The sequence below is a fragment of the Hyperolius riggenbachi genome, chromosome 1 (genome assembly GCF_040937935.1).
Source record: "Hyperolius riggenbachi isolate aHypRig1 chromosome 1, aHypRig1.pri, whole genome shotgun sequence".
In the NCBI taxonomy this organism is placed as follows: Eukaryota; Metazoa; Chordata; class Amphibia; order Anura; family Hyperoliidae; genus Hyperolius; species Hyperolius riggenbachi.
The window spans coordinates 295,980,830-296,007,654 of record NC_090646.1 but is presented as its reverse complement, the minus strand read 5'-3'; the positions used below and the strand labels follow the sequence as shown (position 1 = coordinate 296,007,654).

Sequence of the window (26,825 nt, the reverse complement as noted above, 5' to 3'; positions counted from 1 at the left end):
CATAGCAGTGACTACAAGCCAGATAACTAGATATTAAGGTGTTGGGAAGGTTGTGGGCCCTGTGGCCCTCTTAGTCTAACAGCAATCAGTGTGTGATGGCTCGGGTGGGAGGGGTGGAGGGGCGCACTTTGGTGTCTCAGCCTTGGGTGCTGGAGGACCTTGTCCCTGCTCTGTGGCTGAGGGAGACCTTTCAGGAATTTCCCCCCTTGAAAATCCTGGGGTTGCCCCTGGCTACCGCATCACAACAGCAAGCTCGAGTCTAGGGGAGTGCAATTTTTACACCCTTGCCCTGGGAGCTATGTAGCCTTAAAACTGTTCTGGACACTGGAGTTCCTCTTTAAGTCCCAATCCAACAATATCTTGGTGTTTTTGGTGTTCATAATTAAATGGGTCGGGTGGGTCTACCAGAAGGGAAAACTGTACTTTTGCACTGACTGCAGCATACAAAATGTACTAAATTCTTGCAGTGTAGATATCTGACCAGCAGGGGGAAAACTTTACCTACATTCCACTTTATTTCATACTTTATCAAACCTACCAGAAGTCTGTGTGTGTTGCATTTCCCTTTCCTCCCATCTAGCAAATCTGTCACATGATCCACATTGTCACCTGACTTCTTCCACGGCACTTTGGACTAGACTGTGACGTTGGTGGTCGGTAGGACGAATCTACCATGCCTGCCACCACTAGTGATGGTGACCATGCAGAGGATCAGGCAGGCAACGAGCTAAGGTAATATTTCACTCTACTGTTGTAGGATAGCACGTACAGTATTTTACTGGATCTGAAACTTGCAAAACTGTTATATTCTAATTTGGACAGTTCATGTGTATTGTTCACAGTATTGTACGTTGTTGTCTGACGTTTATCAAAGTGGAATCCCCTATCCTAGTGACTTACAGCAGCTCCACGTTGAATATGAGCTGTGTGTAGTGAACATACTGAGTTTAATTTAGGAAGGACTGAAAAAAATGTTGGCTGGACTTTAACCCCTGGGGCCTTTCACTCAAGTCAGTTGCATTGAGATCAGATCGTCCATACTATTCAGTGTGCAGTATGCCTACAGTACAATAAATGCATGCCACAGCCTCGCTGCCACTGTAAACGCACACATTACCTATTTAACGCGCAGCATGTTGTGCCTAGAGGTGCCCATTAACGGTACAATATTTTCATCGGATGCGATTTTTCAATGCAATATATACATTCATATTGTACAGAAAACAGCACAGTGTTTGGTGAAAATGTGAAACTATTCTTTGATTGATTGGAACTGAAAATTCGGTTGATTCGAAAGTTGGATCATATCTGAAGAGATAAGATGCCCTAATCAACCTGATTATGGGAACAACCGAGAACTACCTTCCGATTCCTTACGATCGTAAAAAGTATGTTGGAAAGATTGCATCTGATCAAAAAATGGTAACGTGAATGAGCACCTTTTGAGGCAGTGTACCCACTTGAGCTGAGAATGGACATTTTTTTTGTCAGTTCTCTGCTAATTGCAAAACTGACAGTGAATGACTACGATTGTATCTATAGGAGCCGTTCACACTTGTCAGACTGCAATGGATCCATTGGATCTGTTGCAGTAAGTGGACTTCACTGCTCTGCATTGCGCATCACTACCGAGGGGGCGGAGCTTGCGATCCCATTCATTATACTGATTGGGATTGTGGGCGCAGTCGCCCCAAAATGCAGGCAACCATGCGCTGTGATTCAGTGCTAATTGCAGCGCACGTACAGCAGACAGTTTCCATAAGTGCGGCTGAAAGCGTTCTATATGGAAATGAGCACTAAGGGCTGTGTGATATTCTGGGGGAAGTTCTGGTGTTTAGCTCATGTTGGTAGAGGAGATCATAGCATTGAGGGTCACAATATAACAGCCAGTGAGTCTTTTTAGGGTTAAAATAATATCTTTTTATTTGTCAATCAAAAAAGTTTAAACAGTAACAACAACACACCACACTGGGTATTCAGCAAGGTTGTAATCCCACACAATATACAACCTTCTACATCTGTACCAATCCTGCGTACCACCTCTGTTACTGTCCACACTCCACAGCCACAGTGGCTCGTGAGTGACACCCTGCCATGGGCCTAATGGCAGTCCTGGGCCACTCACCTATCCGGGCTTCTCCTGGACTACCTGGTACTGGAGTCCAACTCCCTCCAGCATTCCAGCAGCTTCTCTGCTGCACACAGACTTTGCAGCGTCTCTGCTGCACAGCCCCTCAGGAGCCTCCTAGCTCCACACACAGCCCCCTGCATACTGAGAGCTGCAGCCACTTATGCAATTTGTGCAGGTGAGACAATTAATCCCCTCTCTGCCAAACTCAGGACTGCGCTTGGAGGAGTGGCGTGTATGGCCCGACCTTCTCCCAATACACGACAGTCCTGGATCCCAAATAGTCCAGCAGAACCAAACCTTTATGACCAGCAGGGAATTCTGGGAGGAAATGGTATTTATACTGCAAGCCTTCAAAGGAAGCAGATAAGCAATTTGCATGACAAGTGGATGCAAATCCCTCAGCAGAACAGCAGCTCTGAAACTTGCAGAATGAAGACAGGTCTCCTTTCCAGGGACCTGCAACATACAGACCTAAAAATGGTCAAAAAGCTGCCTGCCTGTCAGCAGAGCGGATCATTACAGTACACCCCCCCCCCCTCTAGGGACGGCTTTCAGACGTCCCTCAAAACTGATATTTCCAACAAAACAGTCTGACTGAACACTCATGAAGATCAGGGCAGCCCGACAAGGCCCAATTCCAGAGTCAATCCTCCCAAAACCGAACTCATCAGACTTGGTTGATATTTATAGCAAAAGTCAGGGCAGACAGCAATCAGGCTTAGTGTGTATTTGGAGCAAAGGGCCAAGGTGGACAGCAATCAAGCTTAGTTGGTGTTCATAGCTAAAGTTAGTCCTGGAACCCACTAGCAGTTCTTTTCTGAGCGCTTGTGATTTGAAAAGCTCTCACTAATGTAACTCTGTGTGTGATACCAACTGAGGGATGTGATTTAAAAAATCATCCAAAGCATTACATTAGCAAGAGTTTTTCAAATCACAAGCACTTAGAAAAGCACTGCTAGTGGGTTCCAGGCTGTAGGGTATTTGGCAATAAAGACCAGAGTCAGTTTAAGGCCAAGATCTGTATTGGGACTGAAGATCAGGTTAGTCAGACAGAAGAGCTGAGTCAATAAATAGATAACAAAACTGCTGCACAAAACAAAGTGCACTTAAATGCATACCACTGTGGTGACACAGGCTTTGAAACGTGGAACCACTCCTGAACAGATCTAGACTTTGTCCAGTTTCCATGCATTAATTAGAATGGCCCTGAGATGGATATTTTTATATAACATATACATACCTGGGGCTTCCTCAAGCCCGCTCCGAAAATATCGCTCCCACGTCGGCATCCTCTGCCTCCTCATTTGTCTGCAATTGGCCCCAGAAAGTCCTCTGGTCTTGCACAGTCAAGCCTTGCACGCTCCCGTCTTGCTCCTGATGATGTGAGCGTTCTGCGCCTGTACAATACTACTGCCAGTTGCGGGCAAACGAGGAGGCGGAGGACAACGTGGGATAGCCAGGAAACTGGATTGCTTAAAAGGAAATAAATATGGCAGCCTCCATATCCTTCCTTTTACAGTTGTCCTTTAAACTCTGCTAGGGAAACATTAAATCACATACATTGCATTCTTCTTTCTAGCAGCAGAAAAAAATATTGTGGTATGTCCTCAAGTGCTTGCTACAGAACGGAGGGTCTGCCTGCCTAACAAAGTTCTTTTTATAGGTGTAGTGCTGGTGATTCCTGCTCAAAGGGGGGAGTGTCATCAGACTGTGACCCAAAGATTACCAAGTACCTAACCCAATGTTTCAGTGAGTTGAAAGTGTCTCCCAGTTTGTGACAAGCACTAAGAGCTGTATAGGAATACAGCCTGTGCACCGTGACCATTATGGGTGTGTAGAAAAGGCTGTTCTGATGTTGGAGAGGGCTGTTTCTGCCCATTTTGGTGCTTAAAGAGAATCTGAAACTCGCTTTTCACCTTATAATCAACATGGGCATGTTTGCCCCTGCTAAAACGCAGCTATCCCACGGCAGAACGGGGGTCTTTACCCCCCAAATCCCCTTCGTGGTGTCCGGGGAGCGCTTCCTTGTGAGGCAGGGCTAATGGCCGCAGTCCTGCCTCTCAGCGCGTCTATCAGCGCTGATCGCCGCCTCTCCCCCGCCCCTCTGTCTTCCTTCACTGAGAGGGGCGGGGGAGAGGCAGAGATCCGCTGCTGATAGACGCGCATGGAGGCAGAGCTACAGCCGAAAGCTCTGCCTCCATGAGCAGCAAAATCTACGACCAAGTTGGTCGTGGATTTTGCAGGGGGGGATTTGGGGGGTAAAGACCCCTCGTTCTGCCGTGGGATAGCAGCGTTTTAAAATATAAGGTAAAAAGCGAGTTTTAATCTTGCTTCAGAGTCTCTTTAAAGAAACTCAGAGATGGAGTACAGTAAGTCAAAGATTTTTTTACTTACCCAGGGCTTCCTCCAGACCCATAAGCACGGATGCGTCCCTCGCCGTCCTCCTGCAGTCCTCCGTTTGTCTGCAATCATCCCCGGTAACTGGCTTAGTGGAGTCCAGTCTGGGTCTTCTGCGCATGCGTACGCGCATGCACAGAGCTTTCCACGCATGCACGTTAGACCCAGACTGACAAGAGTCAGTTACTGGGGATGATTGCCGGTAAACGGAGGATGGCGAGGGACGCATCTGTGCTTATGGGGCTGGAGGATGCCCCGGGTAAGTAAAAAATCAAGGCAAGACAGCTACTGGTAACATCATGCTGCTAAGACTTTGCACAAATTATACTAAAGTAACCCACAGTGGGATTTTTTAAGATGTAATTTTTTTTATGGATGGTTAAAAAAGAGGTTGGGCCAAAGGTGGTGTAGCCACACACAATATATACACTGTACTGGGCCGCTGGCCCAAGTACATAGTTACATAGAATTAGTTGGTTTGACATTCATCCTCCAAGTTCAACCAGAAAGTATAGTACTAGCCTATCCCTAACACTAGCCTGTACTTTTACATACCCCAGTTGATCCAGAGGAAAGTGAAAAATCCTTACAAGACTTGTACCAATTAGCCCTTAAAGGGGAAAAAAATCCTTCCTGACTCCAGATGGCAATGAAATAAAATCTCTGGATCGACACTGCCAGGAATTACCTAGTAATTATAGCCATGGATGTCCTTCAAAGCAAGGAGCATTCAAGCCCTCTTTAAACTCAGATATAGAATTTTCCATAACTGCTTCCTGTGGTAAGATACTCCACATTTTAACTACTCTTACTGTAAAGAACCCCTCCCTGAATAGGTGGAAAAGCATTTTTCCTCCATACGCAGGTCATGTCCCCTTATACGTGATAATTAAATCTCTTCTAAGGCGTCTTTTCTCTAGACTAATACCTTTCTTGGTAGATTAGACCATCCATCCTTCTGATCAAGGCCCTCTAGCAGCGCCTCGCATCAAATGCGCCACTGCAGGGGTCATGGAGATAAGTCAGACAAGCAATCCCCGGCGAGATCCCGGCGTGGACTGGTGAGTGAAGGAAGCCCCCTCCGCCGTGATAAACACTGCAAATGCCGGGAGCACTCACATACTGTTCTGCTTTGACGACGAGGGGGACAGTCATCACTCTAAAACTGCCCGGTGACACAACTTACATACCGCGCAGCTCTGTCAGGGGAGGCGGACTGTACACACACACACAGCCGCTCCACAATTGTGCTCTTTTCCAGAGTGGTACACAGGGGTGACAGTGTGCCGGGAGCAGATACCGCTGAACTGTCAGGGGAGGGAGGGAGTGTGACGGTTCACACACAGCCATAATTTTTCTTATCTCCAGGCAGGCATTTAGGGGTGACAGTGTGCCAAGAGCACTCACATACCGCTCTGCTCTGTCAAGGGAGGGATGGGGGCTCATGGAACATCCACTGCTCCTGCACTGCCCCTGATCAATGTGGAAGCCCCATCCAGTCTGATTGTTAATACCAATCGATTTTAGGTAACAATCAATAAACAGAACATGTTGGTGCAACAGATTTTTGCCCAGAGCTGCCAGGAATTTACTACTTTTTTTCCACGTGGCACTGCTCATCAACATATGCCTAACACTTAACCTCTGCAATTCCTGTCCTCGGCTTATAATCGAGTCTATCATTTTTGCCTGCTTTTTTAGGTAAAAGTTAGGGGGTCAGCTTATACTTGGGTCGGCTTATACTCGAGTATATACGGTATTATGCTAGCATCCAGAGTTGTTATTTCCCTTTTAATGCATCACACATTTTTAGTTGCTTTAGCTGCAGCTGCTAAGCGTTGAATATGATTATTGAAATAATTGACAATCAGTACTTCTGAATTCAGAAAGGAGCACCCATAGGGCCTAGGTTCTCAACATGTGGTAAGTGTACCCCAGGGGGTATTTCTGATGTTTCCAGGGGGTACTTGGGCTTGATATACTTAGCCAAGAATAACTAATTTAGAGTTTAAGAATATGATAAATCTTATTTAAACACCACCAAATTAGTATTTTAGCTAAGTAAAAGGAATAGTAAATGCTTGGAAATTGTTTAAAACCAATCATCATGTACTACGATTAAATATATATTTGTCAAGGGGTACTTGTGATAATGTTTACTATGCTAGGGGGTACATGGTAAGTACAGGGTTTTAAAAGGGGTACATACCAATAATATGTTGAGAAACACAGCCAGAGGAAGAGGTTAGGCCATGTACTGTATATGTGAAGTAATCCACAGGTCACATTAATATCAATATTGCATGCATGCTTTTATTAAAATCCTGTCAGCAAATCATAGGGTACTGTCCCCGCTAAAAATATCAGGGACATAAATAAGCTGATAAAAAAGAACATCTCAATCCAAATGTATACCATACTACATGCAATCCATGATGTACAACAAAAACAGTTCCTGTCCCCCAATTCCTAGGCTGCACACTGCAGGGCACCATGGCCTACTGTATACAACTAAAGAACATAAACAAAAGCAAAGGAGCGCATGAGGATCTGACCGTTTTGCATACAGATGCATGTGCACACCCACCCCCACTTCTCAGGGAGTGCACTCTGTCCCAGGCTGCAAATCCAGACACACAGAAAGTAACACTTCCCACATGCAATCAGCATGCACACCTACCCCTGCCTCCAAATTCTTCAGTTGCAAACCCCAGTAACACCAAATTTTTGGTCCAGACCATGGATCAATGGGTAGCTTCAGTGGGAAGTTCAAATATGCTTTGCTAGTCTGTATTTCAGAGCAACGGCGTCTCAGCAAGAAGCGTCAGATTTTTGCGATCGTGTTGGCACAGGTAGCAACGGGGTCAATTAGTAAAGGAGGCTCCCAGATGCTAGGTTAATGCAGTGTCCAGCGAGCAATAAGGACTTTAGACCTAGCAGGACTAAGCTAATGCTCATGTTTAGCAGGATGAATTACTTCCCAGCAGAATGAAAAGGGGAATAGGAAAGGGTGTAGAGAAGGACCTGGGCAGTAAAATCACCCAAGTAAATTTTTAACATCGTCAGGTACTAAGGGTAATATCAGGTGATGTTATCATTGCCTGATTTTACAATTCCTCAGCGTTCAACAACAGGATAGGGTATAGTGTGCTTAGTGTCATTCTTTGGTTCTCTTCCAGATGGTATTTTAGATAACTGCCTAGTTTGCTTATGCCAAAAAACAGCCCTTATGTGGCGGTGGTAGTAAAGTTAGACTGGTATTTAATTTATTTGCTATTTTCAACATATAGTAACTTCCAAATATGCACACATCATTTCTAGTTTAATTCTCCTACATACTTTCTATTTTCTGTCAAGTCTTAGAAAGAAGATCAAGAACATTATAAGCAGATATGATGTTGGCAGCAGATATTCAAACGTGCCTCTCCAGAAAGCCTCAATTCTGCTACCTCTGCTAATTAGACAAGGAAGACTGTACCTGCTTCTGACTGTCAGGTCAATGAAGGTATGGCACTACTTCATGTTGATTGATTTGAGTATTGAACTGTACCTTTGATTAGCCTCCCTCAAAGCTAAATTTCTACAGGTAAGGCATACTTTGAACGATTTAGATGTCATCTGTCTAGAAAGTACTTCTTTTTCTGTATATACTGTAGTGAGAACTTAGTTGCGAAATAATTTAAGTTCAAATGACGTTTAGGCTTCTTGCACACCAAGACGTTGTGTTAGGTGGCACGTTAAGGTCGCATAACGTGCACCTAACACAACGTATGGTGCTGCAAAAGCCGACGGTAGAGTGAGCCGCGTTAGGCTGCTCGATGCCCATAATATCTCCCAGAGTGGCGCTGATTGGCCAGCGGGACCACGTGATGCGGAGCGAGACACTCCGCATCACGTGGTCCCGCCGGCCAATCAGCGCCCGCCAGTGCAGTGAATATTAAGTAGCCATGTGCGCGGCTACTGTAGCTGGCTCTCCCCGCCTCCTCCGCCCCCCACTGCGCATGTGCAAACAGTCTAACGCGGCTATAGCCGCTCCAACGCCGTAGCATGCTGCACTTTGCACAGGACGTGCAGCGTTACATGTAACGCAACGTGGGCTGTGTGAACAGCCCACTTGTGTTACATTGCTGTGCGTTGGGGGAGCGTTACAGGCGCACTAACGTGCGCCTGTAACGTCTTGGTGTGCAAGCAGCCTTAATGTAAGGGTTTGATAACTGTTCTGGTCAATTTTACTTTTGTATAGGGTTATTATATATTATTATTATTATTATTATTTAGTATGTATACAGCTCTGACATCTTCCACAACACTGTACAGAGTACACAGTCCTGTCACAAGCTGTCTCACAATGTAATCCATACCAGATAGATGTGTGCATCATAGCAGAGAGACTATTTTAGAGAGAAGCCAATTTAGGCCCGGTTTACACTTGCGGTTCTCTGCCAAACGGACCGGATGACCTGACCGGATCCGGACCGGATCCGGATCGGAACCGTACGGTTCTGATCCGGATCCGATCCGGACAGGTTGCATCAGGTGTTCATCAGGATGCGATCCGGATCCGTTTGGCAAAAGATAGTAGAAACCGAATAAAAATGTTGGGGTCTGGGAGGTCAGCAGAAGGTGGACCTGTGGAATCAGGCCCTCTGCTGTTTAGCACTCACCTCCACCTCCGACATACTGCCAACATCTCCAGCACGTTTAAAGTCACTGCTGCTCCACTCCAAAATGCTTGCCCATGTGTCCCCATCCAAAATCGCCGCTACAATACGCATAGGAAGTGGGGTAGAACATCCGGATTTTTAGCCAGTGTGTTGTGCGCTCTCCGGTTCTCATTGGTTTGTATTGGCCGGATGGTGCAGTCCGGCTCCGCTCCGCATACGGCTGCCGGAGGAGCCGGACCAAAAAATAGCGCATGTTGGGTCTTATGCCGGAGTCCGGATCCGGTCCGGACGAAACGGACGCATGTGAACGGACGCATAGGCTTTCATTGCTATGCCGTGCGTCCGTTCCGTCCGTTCTACATGCGGTCCGGCTCCGGCACGGTGATTCCGGACGGCGACCGCTAATGTGAACCGGGCCTAACTTATCTGTATGTAAGTTTTATAAAACAGAAATAGCCAGATTGAATTTATTTTGAAGCAAAGTTGTGTTGTGTCACACCTCTCTAAAAGAACTTGCAAGAGAGAAGTCACTTAACCCTTTTGGTTGGTTCCACAGTATTCACAAAAAACAGTAAAATTTGCCTGCACAGATAGCGAAGGTACATTTTACCAGGAATTCCTGAAATCTTTAATGCACTATTTTTACTTTCTAAATTATATAAAAAATAATTAGGATATCAACTTTTCGTAGTATTCACTGCATTAAATCTGCGTCTGGGTGAAACTGTGGAAATATTGTGTGTTTCTATCTTAGTGTCAGTCAGCCGTAGCTGGCAGAACTGTCATAGTTTTGGTATAGAGTAAAAGGTTAAACAAAAGTTACTTTTCATAACTTTTTATTTTCAGGTTGTATCTCTGACAAAACATGTGGTAGTTACATAGTTAGTTTAAAAAAAAGACATCTGTCCATCTAGTTCAGCCAGAAAAAATGGTACAACTCTCCTGCAGCCACATGTATTACAGTTGATGCAGAATAAGAAAAACCCTTACAAGTCTTTGGCCAATTAGCCTTAACAAGGAAAAAAAATGATTGTAGGAAAAGACTTGGGCTTCTGAGAGAACAATTGTTCCAGTTTTAGTGATCTCACAAACTTGAACAAGTATCTTTATACAGGTATATTTGGGGAGTCTGTATCTTTTTTTTTTTAATTTTTATTTTGCACAAATGACATTACTGTGGGACAACAGCAGGTAGGACAACTGTATGAATAATAAAGGAGTTATACCATACTGTAATTGTGCTTTACTTTGTGTCCTGCATCTCCAGTTGAAAAATATGCCAGGCGATGTGTGTTTTCCTGGAGGAAGGTGGGACCCTGAAGACCAAGATGATGTAGCAACCGCTGTAAGAGAATCTGAAGAAGAGATTGGTCTGTCCCGAAGTCAAGTAGAAATTATTGGCAGGCTTGTTCCCTATATTACTAAGGTCAGTAAAGATCAACTGGATTTGTCCAAAGATATCACTCATGAATCTCCAAAGTCCAGCCCCCCAATCCCCCCCCCCAAATAATACACTGTGCGACTGTGCAAAGTTTTAGATAGGTGTGGAAAAATGCTGTACGCTTGCTCTCTCAAGTAGACCTGTCCTTAACACAAAGTGAATGAGTGCAGAAGAATGATTTAAATAAAATGTAGTGTAACCCTTGACTGTACAGTACCAGCCCACCTGGTCAGTAATATTCTAGGTTACTCTGCAGGAGAGACTAGGTGGAAATCCTCCTAGCTTAGAAAAGGACTAATGCCCACCTTTGGTGTCCAGGAGGAGGTGGTAGTAATAGTATTGGGAGAACTTATCATGAATTCTGTAAGACCCCTTTAATAAGGGAGACCCTAGATACATCTTCCCCCTTCCAGGTGAATAAGAACAGAACTACATTACCCCTTACCTTTTCTCACAGGTTGTTAAAATTAAAAAACATACCATACAAATATTTTATCAATAACAAGACCGATACTTCTGCGCCCAAAAAGATTTTTCTTACTGCTCCCCTTTATAACTGAAGTCTTCTGAACATAGTCTTAGGTTCTTCCTTAAATCTTAACTGAAGACCTGTCCACGCTGCCACAAGACTAGTAAAAGATTACATCCTTTTTTTCCATCTGTGACTCATGCTTGGTCCAATGATCTGGACCAATGGTAAGCCTCAACATGGAAATCTTGTCAAGGCTTCCTATGGGTCCAGATTAGTGGTGCCCTGGGGGTAGATTTAAAGGTAAGCTGAGATTTGAAGAAATGTTGTTGTAAATTTGGGGAGCAATCTATAATTTAAAAAAAATGTAATTTTATTGGCAACTTTATCAGAAGAATTTTAATAACACCAAACTTGAGGGTAATGGGAGTCAAAAAGGAAGAAGTGGTGTGGAGACTTATCTTTGACATGTACCACACAGTCCAAGAAGTCCAAAGTCTAATTTGCTGTTCTTTCTTGCTGTGTGTATTTGATACAATGCAACTTGGTTTATGCAGTCAAGTGCATGAAGAGTGCAAAAAGTTGTATAATTGAAGTCAAAATTCTTTCATCTACCTACACCTTGTCACGCACTTACTTTGGCAATGTTTCTGCTGTGACTCTGGGAACCACTGCGAACAGCCAGCCCCTTCCTCTGCTCACTGCAGCTCCCCCAGAGGCCGTGCGCATCTGCAGAAGCACATAGCCAGATGCTTCTATACGCAGGTCTTATGCACTTGGCGGCGCTACTAGCCACTGGAGTGCAGTTCCAATTAAAGTGATAGAGTGACCAATTGGTTGTAGCAGCAGAGGCTGCTGGGAAGTATAGTTCTGTCCTGATTAGGCCCTAGGCTACATAAGTCTGCCTCTCCCAGAGTCCCTCTCCCACAAGAGCGATAGCTGACTTATGCTACTCCGCTGGGTGTGATTATTAATGTGGATTTCTATGTACGACCTTGCTTGCGTCTTGACCCTGTTAATGAACTGACCTGTTCTCGACCTACTACTGCCTCATCCCTTAGTACTGTTATTTTCTGATCAACTGTGTATGGCCCCTGGATTGTTATTTGATTGACTACGTTTTAAGATACTGTATTGTGTCTTTCTGATCACCAATTGCTGCCTGGTATTTCTTACTTTCCGCCTGTACTTGCCCACTGTGGTTCTGTTGGTACCACTGGCTAGCCCATTTCAGTTCCTATACCTTGCACATATCAAGGCCTGGGTGTAACCAGGTGCTGGAGCAACGCACTTCCCTTGGCTGACCGGGAACACGCCACAAATGGTGAATGCTGCGGAGATTTGGGTATAGGAACTGAAGTAAGACGGTGGATCCAGCAGGCCTCACACAAGGAGAAAGAACACTTTTGAGTATGCACATATTGAGCAGAGAATTAAACTGGTTAGCAAGAGTGGAAAAAAGAGTTTATGTCAAACTAGAACAATTATCCCTAAACAAAGGTCACATCCTAAAGCGGACCCTGATGCCACCCGATATCTCACCAGTGAGCAGCGGCCGATCCCTGGCCAAGAGCATTGTTTTCCTCCACGCAAAGCAGCACAACAAGTGGCAACACGTCTGTACAGCCTTGGTCCTGCAGGGTCGCCTCAGGGATCGGGTCGTGATCTCTGTCAGTCATGGCTGGGGGTGGATTTGCTGGGCTTTTTGCATGGCTGGGGGGGATGTGCTGGGTGCTTTGCATGGCTGGGGGGGGGTGCTTTGCATGGCTGGGGGGCTTTGCTGGGCACTTTGCATGGCTGGAGGGATTTGCTGTGCGCTTTGTATGGCTGGGGGGGCAGCCTGTTCTATTTGCAGATTTCAGATCAGGATGACCAGAGCGGCGGAGAGAAGCAGAGCAGTGCACACGCTACCCGCCCTGACCCATACACTTCACATGCGGAAGTGAGAAATGACGTCACTTCAGCATGGAAGTGTATGCGTCTTGCGAGTCGCGTGTGCGCTGCTCTGCCTCTTTTTGCCTCTCCAGTCCGGGTCATCCTGATGTGAGGTCTGTGCGGGGGAGAGGTGAGAGGGACTTCAGGACTTGGCCGGCCACACTTAGCCAGAACACGTTCTAGCTGGCCAAAGTCCGCAGGGAAAGTTTATTTTGAACATTGGCCGCATTAGCCAGCCACTTCTAGTTCTGACCGACCAGAACCCAAAGTGGCCAGACTTCGGGTTCTGGCCGTCACATACAGTGGGTTGCAAAAGTATTCGGCCTTCTTTAAGTTTTCCACATTTTGTCACATTACTGCCACAAACATGCATCAATTTTATTGGAATTCCATGTGGAAGACCAATACAAAGTGGTGTACATGTGAGAAGTGGATCGCAAATCATACATCATTCCAAACATTTTTTACAAATAAATAACTGCAAAGTGGGGTGTGTGTAATTATTCGGCCCCCTGAGTCAATACTTTGTAGAACCACCTTTTGCTGCAATTAGAGTGCCAGTCTTTTAGGGTATGTCTCTACCAGCTTTGCACATCTAGAGACTGAAATCCTTGCCCATTCTTTTTTGCAAAACAGCTCCAGCTCAGTCAGATTGGATGGACAGCGTTTGTGAACAGCAGTTTTCAGATCTTGCCACAGATTCTCGATTGGATTTAGATCTGGACTTTGACTGGGCCATTCTAACACAAAGATATGTTTTGTTTTAAACCATTCCATTGTTGCCGTGGCTTTATGTTTAGGTTCATTGTCCTGCTGGAAGGTGAACCTCCGCCCCAGTCTCAAGTCTTTTGCAGTCTCCAAGAGGTTTTCTTCCAAGTTTGCCCTGTATTTGGCTCCATCCATCTTCCCATCAACTCTGACCAGCTTCCCTGTCCCTGCTGAAGAGATGCACCCCCCGAGCATGATGCTGCCACCACCATATTTGACAGTGGGGATGGTGTGTTCAGAGTGATGTGCAGTGTTAGTTTTCCGCTACACATAGCGTTTTGCATTTTGGCCAAAAAGTTCCATTTTGGTCTCATCTGACCAGAGCACCTTCTTCCACATGTTTGCTGTGTCCCCCACATGGCTTGTGGCAAACTGCAAACAGGACTTCTTATTGTAACGCTTGTGGAATTCTCTCCGTGATCAGCGCACAAGACGTGCGCTGACACTGCGGAAATCCTCCACAAGCGTATAATTTGAGGGAACCCAGCAAAAGGTGCAATGCACCTGTGGAGGGAAATTCCTGTCGGCAGGTGGAGCTGTGGAGTGCAGAGGAACAGCTCCTCTGCCCTGCCACAGACACAAGACAGGAATTGCACGAAGGGAAGAAACGCAGGGCAAGATAGCCCTGAAAGAGAGAGAGATCAAAGCGACAGAGGGTATGTGTGTTCACCAATCTAGTCGCCACCCTGCGACGATGAACACACAACCAGGAAGATAAAGTGAGAAGGCAATTGCCGGAGATGGTGGTTGCTAACAGCGACACAAGACCGAATAAGCACAGATGAGGAATGTATGTATGTCCACCAATCTAGCCGCCAACCTGCGACGGCGGACACACAACAAAGGAAACCGAGTGAGAACGCAATCGCCTGAGAAGCGATTGCGAATGAGATTTGAGCAAAGGGACAGATTGTATGTGTGTGCACCAAACTAGTCGCCAACCCGCAACGGTGCATACACAACAGCAGATATGAAGTAGGAACGCAATCGCGAGAGAGGCGATTGCCAGAGGAGACACAAGGCTACAGCAAGGCAGAGCACGAGAGTAGCAAAGGCACAGCAAATCATACAATGAGAAGATAAGGAAAATAACAAACGCTAACTAAACGCGAACACCGCACTCAATCGCAACAGTGCACGCGTTTATGCGCGGTCTCCGCGTGTTAAGCACAACAGAGACAAGCACGCCTAACTAACCACCGACAGACAAACATGAAACAGAGGACGCGAGCGCTTGCTCAACGGTTACCTCACCGAGCCTCCAGCAAGCGTTCGTAGCAGACAAGACAGATACACGAAAACAGGAATAAGTGAGAGATAACAGCAAGAGAGATGGAGATCAGACGGATCCACAGCACTAGCGCAAGGCGAGTGCGATCCAGGCAAGACCGATAGATGAGATAGCTTGTAGCAACCGCTGCTCCAGCTATACTCCAAGAACAAAGATCAGAACGACTTCCTGTCGACCACCGCTGAGACAGAACAATCGTAACAGACAAACAAAACAGATATGCAATCCTAACTGCACTAGGGAACCTGCCTAGTGCAGTCCCAGGAATTACTCTAAGATAATCTTTAAACAATGAGCAAGGCTGACACTCCAGGAGTGTTTCACAGGACTAACCCTTATGACCAGCCAAGGTCTGTGATATCACATGGTATTTATAGTACAAACCTCCAGAGGATGTGGCTAGGAAATTTGCATGACAAACGCATGCAAATTCCCCAGCAGCAGCAAGCTGCAAAACTGACAAAAGATCTCTCTTCCAAAGACCTGCAGAATGCAGACCTGAACAGTGGTCAAAAAGCTGCCTGCCTGCGCAGGCAGCTGAGCGGATCATTACACTTATGCATTCTGTTAACAATGCCATTCTTCTTGCCACTCTTCCATAAAGGCCAACTTTGTACAGTGCATGACTAATAGTTGTCCTATGGACAGAGTCTCCCACCTGAGCTGTAGATCTCTGCAGCTCGTCCAGAGTCACCATGGGCCTCTTGACTGCATTTCTGATCAGTTCTCTCCTTGTTCGGCCTGTGAGTTTAGGTGGATGGCCTTGTCTTGGTAGGTTTACAGTTGTGCCATACTCCTTCCATTTCTGAATGATCGCTTGAACAGTGCTCCGTGGGATGTTCAAGGCTTTGGAAATCTTTTTGTAGCCTAAGCCTGCTTTAAATTTCTCAGTAACTTGATCCCTGACCTGTCTTGCGTGTTCTTTGAACTTCACGGTGTTGTTGCTCCCAATATTCTCTTAGACAACCTCTGAGGCTTTCACAGAGCATCTGTATTTGTACTGACAATAGATTACACACAGGTGCACTCTATTTAGTCATTAGCACTCATCAGGCAATGTCTATAGGCAACTGACTGCACTCAGATCAAAGGGGGCCGAATAATTATGCACACACCACTTTTCAGTTATTTATTTGTAAAAAATGTTTGGAATTATGTATGATTTTCGTTCCACTTCTCACGTGTACAGCACTTTGTGTTGGTCTTTCATGTGGAATTCCAATAAAATTGATTTACCGTATTTTTCGGACTATAAGACGCTCCGGACTATAAGACGCACCTAGGTTTAGAGGTCAAAAATCAGGGGAAAAATATATATATATACTAAACCTGGTGGTCTATAGTGCAGGGGTGTCTAATGGACCTTTTCCCCCAAACTGTCACTACCCAGAATGACCCCCATTTGCAGGTCAGAGGAACAATCCTGATTGATCTAGTATTGGTTTACTGTATATATTCCCCTTGTGAGGAACTGAGCCAAAGGTGAACTTACATCTTTAGATGCGCACATGCTGCAGCCCACACCCTCCTCTCCTCTGTCTGCAGCCGATTTGAAGAAGGGCCTCTGAGAACTAGTGGCGAGTGTTAATCAGCGATATCCCCAATTTTCAGGAGTGAGGCTGGGGACCATCCATCCCCAGACATAGATGCAGAGAACTGGCGGCGGGGGATGAATCGGCGATGTCCCACGTGTTCAGGAGTGAGGCGGGCGGGCGGCCATCCATCTGCGGGAATACATGCAGTAAACTGGCGGCGAGTGGGAGATCGTCCATGTCCCACGTGTTCAGGAGTGAGGCGGGTGGGCGGCCATCCATCTGCGGGAATACATGCTGTAAACTGGCGGCGAGTGGGAGATCGGCCATGTCCCACGTGTTCAGGAGTGAGGAAGCCATCCATGCGTGGGCATGAGACATGCTGCAGACTAGCCTGCAGCCCGCACGCTCCCCTCCTCTGCCTCAGTCTTTCTCCGTATGCAGCCGGTTTAAAAAGTCATGCAGCGCTACCGGCTTTCCGTACTTCCTGGTGTATGACGTCCTATCACCGCGTGACCTGAAAGAGTCACGTGGTCTTTCAGGTCACGCGGTGATAGGACGTCATACACCAGGAAATACGGGAAGCCGGTAGCGGTAGCGCTGCGTGATTTTTTAAACCGGCTGCATACAGAGAAAGACTGAGGCAGAGGAGGGGAGCGTGCGGGCTGAAGGCTAGTCTGCAGCATGTGTCATGTCCACGGATGGATGGCTTCCTCACTCCTGAACACGTGGGACATGGCCGATCTCCCACTCGCTGCCAGTTTACTGCATGTATTCCCGCAGATGGATGCCCGCCCACCTCACTCCTGAACACGTGGGACATGGACGATCTCCCACTCGCCGCCAGTTTACTGCATGTATTCCTGCATATGGATGGCCGCCCGCCTCACTCCTGAACACGTGGGGCATCGCTGATTAACACCCGCCGCAAGCTCTCTGCATGTATGCCCACGGATGGATGGCCGACTCCTGCACATAGAAGAGACTGCCGGCTGGTAATTGCTCAGCTGAAACCGTACATTCGGACTATAAGACGCACAGACTTTTCCCCCCCAGCTTTGGGGAAGAAAAAGTGCGTCTTATAGTCCGAAAAATACGGTATGTTTGTGGCAGTAATATGACAAAATGTGGAAAACTTCAAGGGGGCAGAATACTTTTGCAACCCACTGTAAATACAAAATGGAAAATGTAGTGCGTTGGGATCTACCATGAAGTCCGTAGATGGCAATCTACACAATGTGCACCCCTGGTTTAGTGTTTTGTAGCAATTAACACCTACAAGGATTACAATTATTAGGACAGCTTGTAAAACTTGGATTACGGCAGAGAAAGTATGATAGACTAACATGTATCTATTTTACCCATTGGCCAGAAAGGGATTTTCCAGATACATTACATTCCACCTAAAGACCTCACAAACTACCTCAACTTGAAGATGCGAAAGCTAAACTGGCTATTTTCTTCAGGGTACCACTTTGCAACTTCTTTTCGAAAAGGTTCAAACAAAATCAACTTTTTTCATAGATTGGTCCCTAAATTTACAATAAAATTGCTCAAATGTGATTTATTTATTTTTGAGACTTTGGTGAGATATAGGGCACACCAGAACAGGTGAAACCTATTATTTACATAAGGTTTGAGAAGCTGTATTATAGTGTTAAGTTGTTATGAATGGTTTGCTTAAATTGTGTTCATTTTTTCAGTCTCCTGTTTACCTGGTGACTCCAGTAGTTGGGATTGTAGAAGACACCTTCGAGCCATTACCTAACCCCAATGAAGTCACAGCTGTCTTCTACGTGCCCTTGGATTTTTTCATTAGCACGGACCACTGTACTCTACTGGATTTGAATATGCATCCTTTCGGCATGTTTAGAATGTACAGGTATATTTATCAAGATGCAGAAACTAGGAAAGACTTTAATATCTGGGGATTAACAGCAAATGCGGCATTACTACTTTCTGTAATGCTCCTGGAAAAGGGTCCTTCATTTGACCAAGAGTTTGATCTGGAGAAAAGAATACAGACATCTGAAAAATTTATATTGGATTACAATAATCTAAGTAAATTGTAATTGGCCATAAAAAAATGATGAACTTGAAGACAATGTGGGCCTGGCTGAGTATATAAAGTCTACAATACCTCCCAGCTTCTTCAACATCTTAGAAAAGGCAAGCAAGCAGTCACCATGCAAATGCAGATCAATTACAACCAATATTTCAGAGAGGGTTTAAAGCTAAATACTACCTCAGTAAAATGCATTATGCAGTGTAGTATAATTCAGTGTAGCTTTTCATTGAAATACAGTAGCAGAAAAAGTATGTGAACCCTTTGGAATTAAATGCATTTCTGCACAAATTGGTCATAAAATGTGATCTGATCTTCATCTAAGTCACAACAATAGACAAACACAGTCTGCTTAAACTAATACCACACAAATAAATGTTTCCATGTTTTTATTAAACACACCATGTAAACATTCACAGTGCAGGTGGAAAAGGTATGTGAACACTTGGATTAACTAACTGGTTGAACCTCCTATGGCAGCAATAACTTCAACCAATTGTTTCCTGTAGTTGCAGATCACACGTGCACAACGGTCAGGAGCAATTTTTGACCATTCCTCTTTACAAAACTGTTGCAAATTCAACATTATTCTTGGGATGTCTGGTGTAAATCGCTTTCTTGAGGTCATGCCACAGCATCTCCATCGGGTTGAGGTCAGGACTCTGACTGGGCCACTCCAGAAGGGGTATTTTCTTCTGTTTAAGCCATTCTGTTGTTGATTTACTTCTATGCTTTGAGTCATTGTCCTGTTGCAACACCCATCTTCTGCAGAGCTTCAGCTGGTGGACAGATGGCCTTAAAGAGACACTGAAGCGAAAAAAAAATTATGATATTATGATTTGTATGTGTAGCACAGCTAAGAAATAAAACATTAGGATCAGATACATCAGTCTAATTGTTTCCAGTACAGGAAGAGTTGAGAAACTCCAGTTGTTATCTCTATGCCAACAAGCCATTAAGCTCTCCGACTAAGTCGTGGAGAGGGCTGTTATCTGACTTTTATTATCTCAACTGTTCCTGGACTGTTTACTTTTCCCCTGCCAGAGGAGATGTCATTACTTCACAGACTGCTCTGAAAGAATCATTTTGAATGCTGAGTGTTGTGTAATCTGCACATATTATAGAATAATGCAATGTTAGAAAAAACACTATATACCTGAAAATAAAAGTAGAAGAATATTTTCTTTGCTGCTAATCTTCTAGTAATTATTCATAGTACACAACCAATTCATTATATCATATTTTTTTTTTCGCTTCAGTGTCTCTTTAAGTTCTCCTGCAAAATGTCATGATAAACTTGGTAATTCATTTTTGCTTCAACGATAGCAATTCGTCGAGGCCCTGATGCAGCAAAGCAGCCCCAAAGCATAATGTCTCCACCACCATACTTTGCAGTTGGGATGAGGTTTTGATGTTAGTGTGCTATGCCTTGTTTTCTCCTTACATAGTGTTGTGTGTTTCTTGCAAACAACTCAACTTTTGTTTCATCTGTCCACAGAATATTTTGCCTGTACTGCTGTGGAACATTCAGGTGCTCTTTTACGTATCATAGATTCGCTAACAGGAATGTTAGCATATGCCAGAGACTTTTGTAAGTATTTAGCTGACACTTTAGGATTCTTCTTCACCTCATTGAGCATTCTGCGCTTTGCTCTTGCAGTCATCTTTACAGCTTGGCCACTCCTAGGGAGAGTAGCAGCAGTGCTGAACTTTCTTCATTTATAGACAATTTGTCTTACTGTGGACTGATGAACAGCAAGGCTTTTGGAGATACTTTTATAACCCTTTCCAGCTCTATGCAAGTCAACAATTCTTAATCGTAGGTCATCTGAGAGCTCTTTTGAGCAAGGCATCATTCATATCAGGAAATGCTTCTTAGGAAATGCAAACCCAAAACTGGTGTGTGGTTTTTATAGGGCAGGGCAGCTATAGCCAACACCTCTAATCTCTTTTCATTGATTAGACTCCAGTTGGCTAACACCTCACTCCAAATAGCTCTTGGAGATGTCATTAGTCTAGGGGCTCACATACTTTTTACACCTGCACATTGAATGTTTACATGGTGTGTTCAATAAAAACAAGGAAACATGCAGTTTCTAGGCTAAATTTCACCCAGGGCGAAGGTGCAAAAATCCCCAGCAGTTATAACTCACCTTCCTTTCGCCTATCCTGCACAGCCTCATTCTCCTTCCTTTCCCGGCATCGGTCTCATTGGTAACAGTGCCCCCGTGATGACATGTGGCCATGTCATGTAACTGACGCTGGGAGAGGAAGGAGATTGAAGCTGCGGGGGATCTGCTGAAGGAAGGTGAATTATAACTACTCTGCGCGGCCCCGCTCCTCCTGCCGCTGAGTCCCCCTCCTGCCGCTCAGTCCAATGCCCCGGGCGATTGCACGCTTTGCACGCCCATAGAAATGGGGCTGCATGGAAACCTTTTTTTTTTTTTGGTATTAGTTTAAGCAGATTTTTGCGACATTCACCATGTGACACGGCAATGAGGTTCTATAAGACTTCATAGAGCCTGGCCCAAGGTGGAAAAGGAATTATTTTTGGAGCCATTGAAGGTCATATGCTGCTATTTCTTTAACGATTGGACTTGCAACCACAAATCTCTGATCTTGGTACACAACCACCAAATGTGAAGTATGTCAACTATCTTATCTCCAAAATAAAACATACTGTGGAGAACTGCCAGAGTCTTGTATTGAGAGAGCAATTTATAGTTACACTCTTGTGTAACTACATTAAGTAAGCTTTTGTGCGCCAGTGTGAAAAATCCAATCTTCGTCTGTGAATTGCTCCTCCCGTTCTCTTTAAGAAGGTATTGTGGCCGTTGTGTAGCCCCACGGAGTTCCTTGTAAAAGTTGGATAATAAATGCCTCAGGGGTGATGCTCCAAGACTTAAAGTGTACCACAGCCGTTATAAAAGCAAGACTCAGTACTTACTTGGGGCTTCCTCCAGCCCCAAAAGCATGTGTGAGTCCCTCGCTGTCCTCCCGCGGTCTGCGGTTCATCCGCAATCAGCCCCGGTAACAGGCTCAGTCGCATCATTTGTGGCCTTTTGCGCATGTGCAGAAAGCCACGACTTGACGTGACTGAGCCTGTTACCGGGTTGAACGGCAGACCGCGCTGGGACGGTGACAGATTCGCACGTGCTTATGGGGCTGGCGAAGCCCCAGGTAAGTATTGAGTCTTGCTTTTATTACAACTTTGGTTTACGATTAAAGAGGAACTTCAGGCTAAACAAACATACTGTCATTAAGTTACATTAGTTATGTTAATTAAAATAGATAGGCAATATAATCTCTTACCCACCCTGTTTTAAAAGAACAGGCAAATGTTTGATTTCATGAGGGCAGCCATTTTTTTTGGTTGAAAGGAGGTGACAGGGAGCATGAGACACAGTTCCAACTGGCCTGTGTGCTGATCACCCCTCCCAGTTGCTAGGCAACGTGAATAACAACATAGGAAATCCCATCATGCTTTGCACAGCATCAGGGTAAAAAAGCCCGGGCAGTTTTCTTTTATGGGTGGAGCTTAGCTAAAAAGGCAGCTAAAAATGATGCTTTGGTAAGAAAAACAAAGTTCTGATGCTGTGAAACTGTTAAAGAAGAAACACCAAGTCTTTTCAGTTCTGCTGAGTAGATTTTTAGTCCGGAGGTTCACTTTAAGTTTTTTTTTTTTTAAGTCCGTGCATTTCCGTGTTAGAATACCTTTGCCAGCCAAAGACTGCACACAGCACCTCACTTGTAAATAAGACCCTATAGAAATAGGCGCCTCAGCACTATCATTAAAAGTTGCAAGTTGTTAGATACCCCCATCAGCCATCCGATTTTACAGCAGTAGATGCTCCAATTTAGAGTAGGACCCCAAAAAACCTGACTGTTGACCCTGGGGAAGTACTTGTAATAGGACCTGGGAAGGCCAAGATGTTTGTCTCTCAGCAAATTGTTTTGAAACTGCTCAGGGTGGCCCCAATAAGGGGATGATCCTAAGAAACTCTACTCTAAGGTGACCCAATCTTTCAAATCTGTGTTGCAATGCCATTCCACTATCCTACATAGTGTAGCACCACAGATCCGAGAGACCTACACCTCTAACTTTGGGATAGCGTGGTTTAGATTTTGTGATCCTCGCATGCGCAGTAGCTTCCGACTGGCCACAACCGGCCAGCTTTGAGGGGGGGCGCCTCTGCTCACTGGAGGGTTGCTGAAGGGCAATGCAAGATGACTGCAGGGGGCTGCAAGAAGCCTCAGGTAAGTAAAACTGTTTTTTTATTTAGGCTTAAGTATTCCTTTAAGCTGTATAGGAACCTTTCTGAAAGGAATATAGAATATATGGCAAAGCCGTAATCTTTAGACTGGCCACTTTTTCCAACTAGAATAGTGGCCTCTCTCTTCCCAGTCTTGCTTGTCTTCAACAAAGGAGCAAAGATCACCTTAAACAAGTCTCTCAGGTTTTTAGGAATTTTAAGCCCAGGTAATTGAATGTATCCCTTGCTCATTTAAACTGGAAATTTTGCTGACATTGTGATAGGAGCAAGGATAGCATCCATGGTCGCAGAATTACTACAGTTTATTTTCATATTGGGTATTTTCCCAAATTACTCAATTTTCCCAAAGTAAGTTGGGGATTGTTAAAAAAGGTTTAGTAACATAGTGTAATGCTGGGGGGGGGGGGGGGGGCTTACTTTGACCACCCAGCGCAACAAGGCTAAGCAGCTGCATAATGGAAGAGGCTACACAGGTTGTCCAGAGCAACTGCAGCTCTGGGCTTCCGATATTGCTACAAATAAGACACAATGGCAGCGCAGTGCGATATTGCGCTGTCTATGGTCTGAGTAACCAAACAAAGAATGAACCGACAGACAGAATGCTAGCAAGACTAAGCGCTGCCCTATTCAGACAGTTACAAGACAGGACTATAGATTGGAGCATAACTAGTAGCAACCGCAACTCACAGTCACGTCCACAGAAGCAGAGCAAGCAGGTTAACAATCAGTCACCAGCAAGCATTCACACAGGCAAGACTACAGGAAAGAACGTAACTAATAGCAACCGCAGCCTATAGTTACGTTCCCAGAAACTAGAGTAGTAGGAATACTACCAGTCACCAATGTGGTGATGGCAGAATCCAAGCTATCAGGATAATGGACTTCACTGACCCACCGCGGATGCAGCGAACGTCCATCAGGCATGGAAACAAGGCAGTACACAATAATAAAGAAAAATAACAAACGGCTGAATATATATTAGCAAGTCTGCATATATATTTATCAAGAAACTAGCTAAAGCACAAGTAATAAGGTCGCATTGAACTACATTAACAGATCAATAACAGAGTGACAAAGTGCCCAGTGGACCAGCGTACTGACTGCTATGTCGGGCGGAGTCTGAAATGGGAGGCAGACTTTTATGTGGACCTCAGCTAATGAGTGCATGCATGCAAACTCCCACACAGCTGAATGGTAATCACTCAATCCTGAGTTAGTCTGACCTGCTAGCTGACTGTGAATGCAAAAGACCTTCATACGAAATACATGCAGTATAATGTAACAACATGCATGCAGGAAATCCAGGGCTATCCGGCTGCAGCTCAGCTGCAGCAAGTAATAGGTGGAATGATGACCGCATCCTAAGCTGCCCCGAACTGCAGAGCGATCGCAAATGACAATGAGACTCATTGCGAATGCACAACCGAATGCAAGCAGACAAGTCAGAACTGCCCAGTTGCAGCTCCACTGCAAGCGACAGAACATGCTACAGGAGAGATCCTGACACATAGAAGATTAAATCGTTGGCATACGCTGCCAATTTATATTCTCTAGATGCTATCTGCAACCCATGGATGTCCGGGTTCCTCCTAAGTGCAATCAAGACTAGTTCTAATGTTGGAGCAAAAATAATCAGGGAGAAAGGACACCCCTGTCTAGTACCATTGCTCGATAAAATCTATCAGATAAAGTGTAATTAACTTTAACTTTTCCATCTTTCTCTGCCGTTGGGCCCTAGCAAACATTTTACCTGGCTTGTTCTCTTCACAAAATAATTTCCTTCTATAAAAAAAAAGTTCTTTGGGTTTCCTATTCAGAGTCTGTTGAGATTGCAGACGTGGCATGAAATATTTGCAGATAATGTTTGTCATATAGAGAAGGAATTTTATCCTGTATTGTTTCCTGTATTAATCCTATAACTTTGTGCAAATCTCAAAATAGTGAATGCCTTTTGTCCGGGTTGTTCAGGCAATTGACGTTATAATAGGTGAAGTTAAAGGGGTCATATTTGCACTCAGGCTGATAATTAAGGGCTACAGGGAAAGTGCAAAAAAGTTTGAGGGAGGACACATATATCAAGGCTTATCTGGGAGGCAGGGTTAGACACATAACCTATCTGTCAAGTTGCTTGGGACTATTAATTGGCACAATAAATTCAGGTCGAGTGTATATACTCAGGAAAGAAGTTAATTCCCTGGGTATGCCCTTACACAAATGTACAGGGATTCCCTGACTATGTGGGAAAATATGGGGGTAGAGCATAGTTACATTGTTGTGTAAAAAACACAATTGGGTTGAAAAAACACAAATGTCTATTGAGTTCAACCACAAAATAAAGTACAGCACTTTAAAGTACAAAAAGAAAGCATCTAAGCCCCCCTTAAACGCAAATATAGAATTTGCCATAACTACTTCTTGTGGCAATACATTCCACATTTAAATCAGTCTTACTGTAAAGAGCGCTTTCCTAAATAAATGGCTAAAACATTTTTCCTCCATGCACAGATCATGTCCTCTAGTCCTTTGTAAAAGCCTAGGGACAAAAAGCTCATCTGCCAAGCTTTTATATTGCCCTCTAATGTATTTGTCTAAAGCTATGTACTCACCGCTCGACTACTTCCTGTTGGTGGGTTAAGCGCAAGGTCACGCGATGTACACGGCGGCGCAAGGGACACTTCCAGCGATCGCGGTACTTTGTGCTGTCTTAAAGATCCGATCCGCCATGTAGGTCTTTAACCACTTGCCGACCGCACACTCATAACGTGCATCGGCAAAGTGGCAGCTGCAGGACCAGCGACGCAGTACTGCGTCGCCAGCTGCAGCCTAATTAATCAGGAAGCAGCCGCTCGTACGAGCGGCTGCTTCCTGTCAAATCACGGCGGGGGGGCTCCGTGAATAGCCTGCGGGCCGCCGATGGCGGCTCGCAGGCTAGATGTAAACACAAGCGGAAATAATCCGCTTTGTTTACATTTGTACGGCGCTGCTGCGCAGCAGCGCCGTAAGGCAGATCGGCGATCCCCGGCCAATCAGCGGCCGGGGATCGCCGCCATGTGACAGACCACATCCTGTCACTGGCTGCACAGGACGGATAGCGTCCTGTGCAGCCCGGAACACCAGGGGGAGGCAGCAGGTAGGAGAGGGAGGGGGAATTTCGCCGCGGAGGGGGGCTTTGAGGTGCCCCCCCCGCCACCCACAGCAGGCAGGAGAGATCAGACCCCCCCAGCACATCATCCCCATAGGGGGGAAAAAAGGTGGGCAATCCTATCTCCCTGCCTGCACCCTGATCTGTGCTGGGGGCTGCAGAGCCCACCCAGCACAGATCAATCAAACCAGCGCTGGTCCTTAAGGGGGGGTAAAGGGTGGGTCATCAAGTGGTTAATCAGCACGCAACGCTATGCAACGTTAGCAATCGTGCTTCTGTACCTTGGTCTTGGGTACATAACTTTAGGCATCTTTTCTCCAGACTAAATAAGCCCAGTTTATCTAACCTTTCCTGGTGAGACCTTCTATCCCTCTAATCAATTTTGTTGCTCGTCTCTGCACCTGCTCCAAAAACTGCAATATTTTTCCTGTAATGCGGAGCCCAGAACTGAATTCCATATTCCAGATGTGGCCTTACTAGAGAGTTAAACAGGGGCAATATTATGCTAGCATAATTTCTTTTCTTTTTAATGCATCCCAAAATTTGATTTGCTTTAACTGTAGTGGCTTGGCATTGAATACGATTATTTATCTTGTTGTTAATTAGTACTCCTTAGTCCTTCTCCAAGTTTGATGTTCCCATCTGTATCCCGTTTATTTTGTATGGTGCTAGACCAGTGGTTCGACCAAAATGCTTGACTTTACATTTTTCAATAT

The 26,825-nt window shown here is 45.2% G+C and overlaps 2 protein-coding genes and 1 long non-coding RNA gene across 5 annotated transcripts in view; 1 reads left to right on the top strand and 2 right to left on the bottom strand.

Annotated features, from left to right (window-relative positions):
• The window catches only part of LOC137508264 (excitatory amino acid transporter 1-like), a 263,434-nt gene extending 262,796 nt beyond the window's left edge, over positions 1-638 (bottom strand). For 2 of the 3 annotated variants that reach the window (XR_011020480.1, XM_068233741.1), the window contains exon 1: positions 539-635. Coding sequence is in view for 2 of the 3 variants with exons in the window: in XM_068233741.1 (XP_068089842.1) it covers positions 539-560 (22 nt within the window). In the remaining variant the exon portion in view is untranslated. Of the gene's footprint in view, positions 1-538 lie in introns of all 3 variants that reach the window. The other variant, XM_068233742.1, reaches the window with a different exon arrangement.
• On the top strand, positions 588-21,382 carry LOC137508321 (peroxisomal coenzyme A diphosphatase NUDT7-like). Its single transcript, XM_068233745.1, has 4 exons — positions 588-732; positions 7,886-8,033; positions 10,460-10,618; positions 18,332-21,382. The coding sequence occupies exons 1-4, from the start codon at positions 674-676 to the stop codon at positions 18,698-18,700; spliced, it is 735 nt and encodes a 244-aa protein (XP_068089846.1). The 5' UTR covers positions 588-673; the 3' UTR covers positions 18,701-21,382.
• LOC137508337 (uncharacterized) overlaps positions 19,081-26,825 on the bottom strand; it is an 89,600-nt gene continuing 81,855 nt past the window's right edge. The window contains exon 3 of the long non-coding RNA XR_011020481.1: positions 19,081-19,500. This is a non-coding gene — a long non-coding RNA (uncharacterized lncRNA). The remainder of the gene's footprint in view (positions 19,501-26,825) is intronic.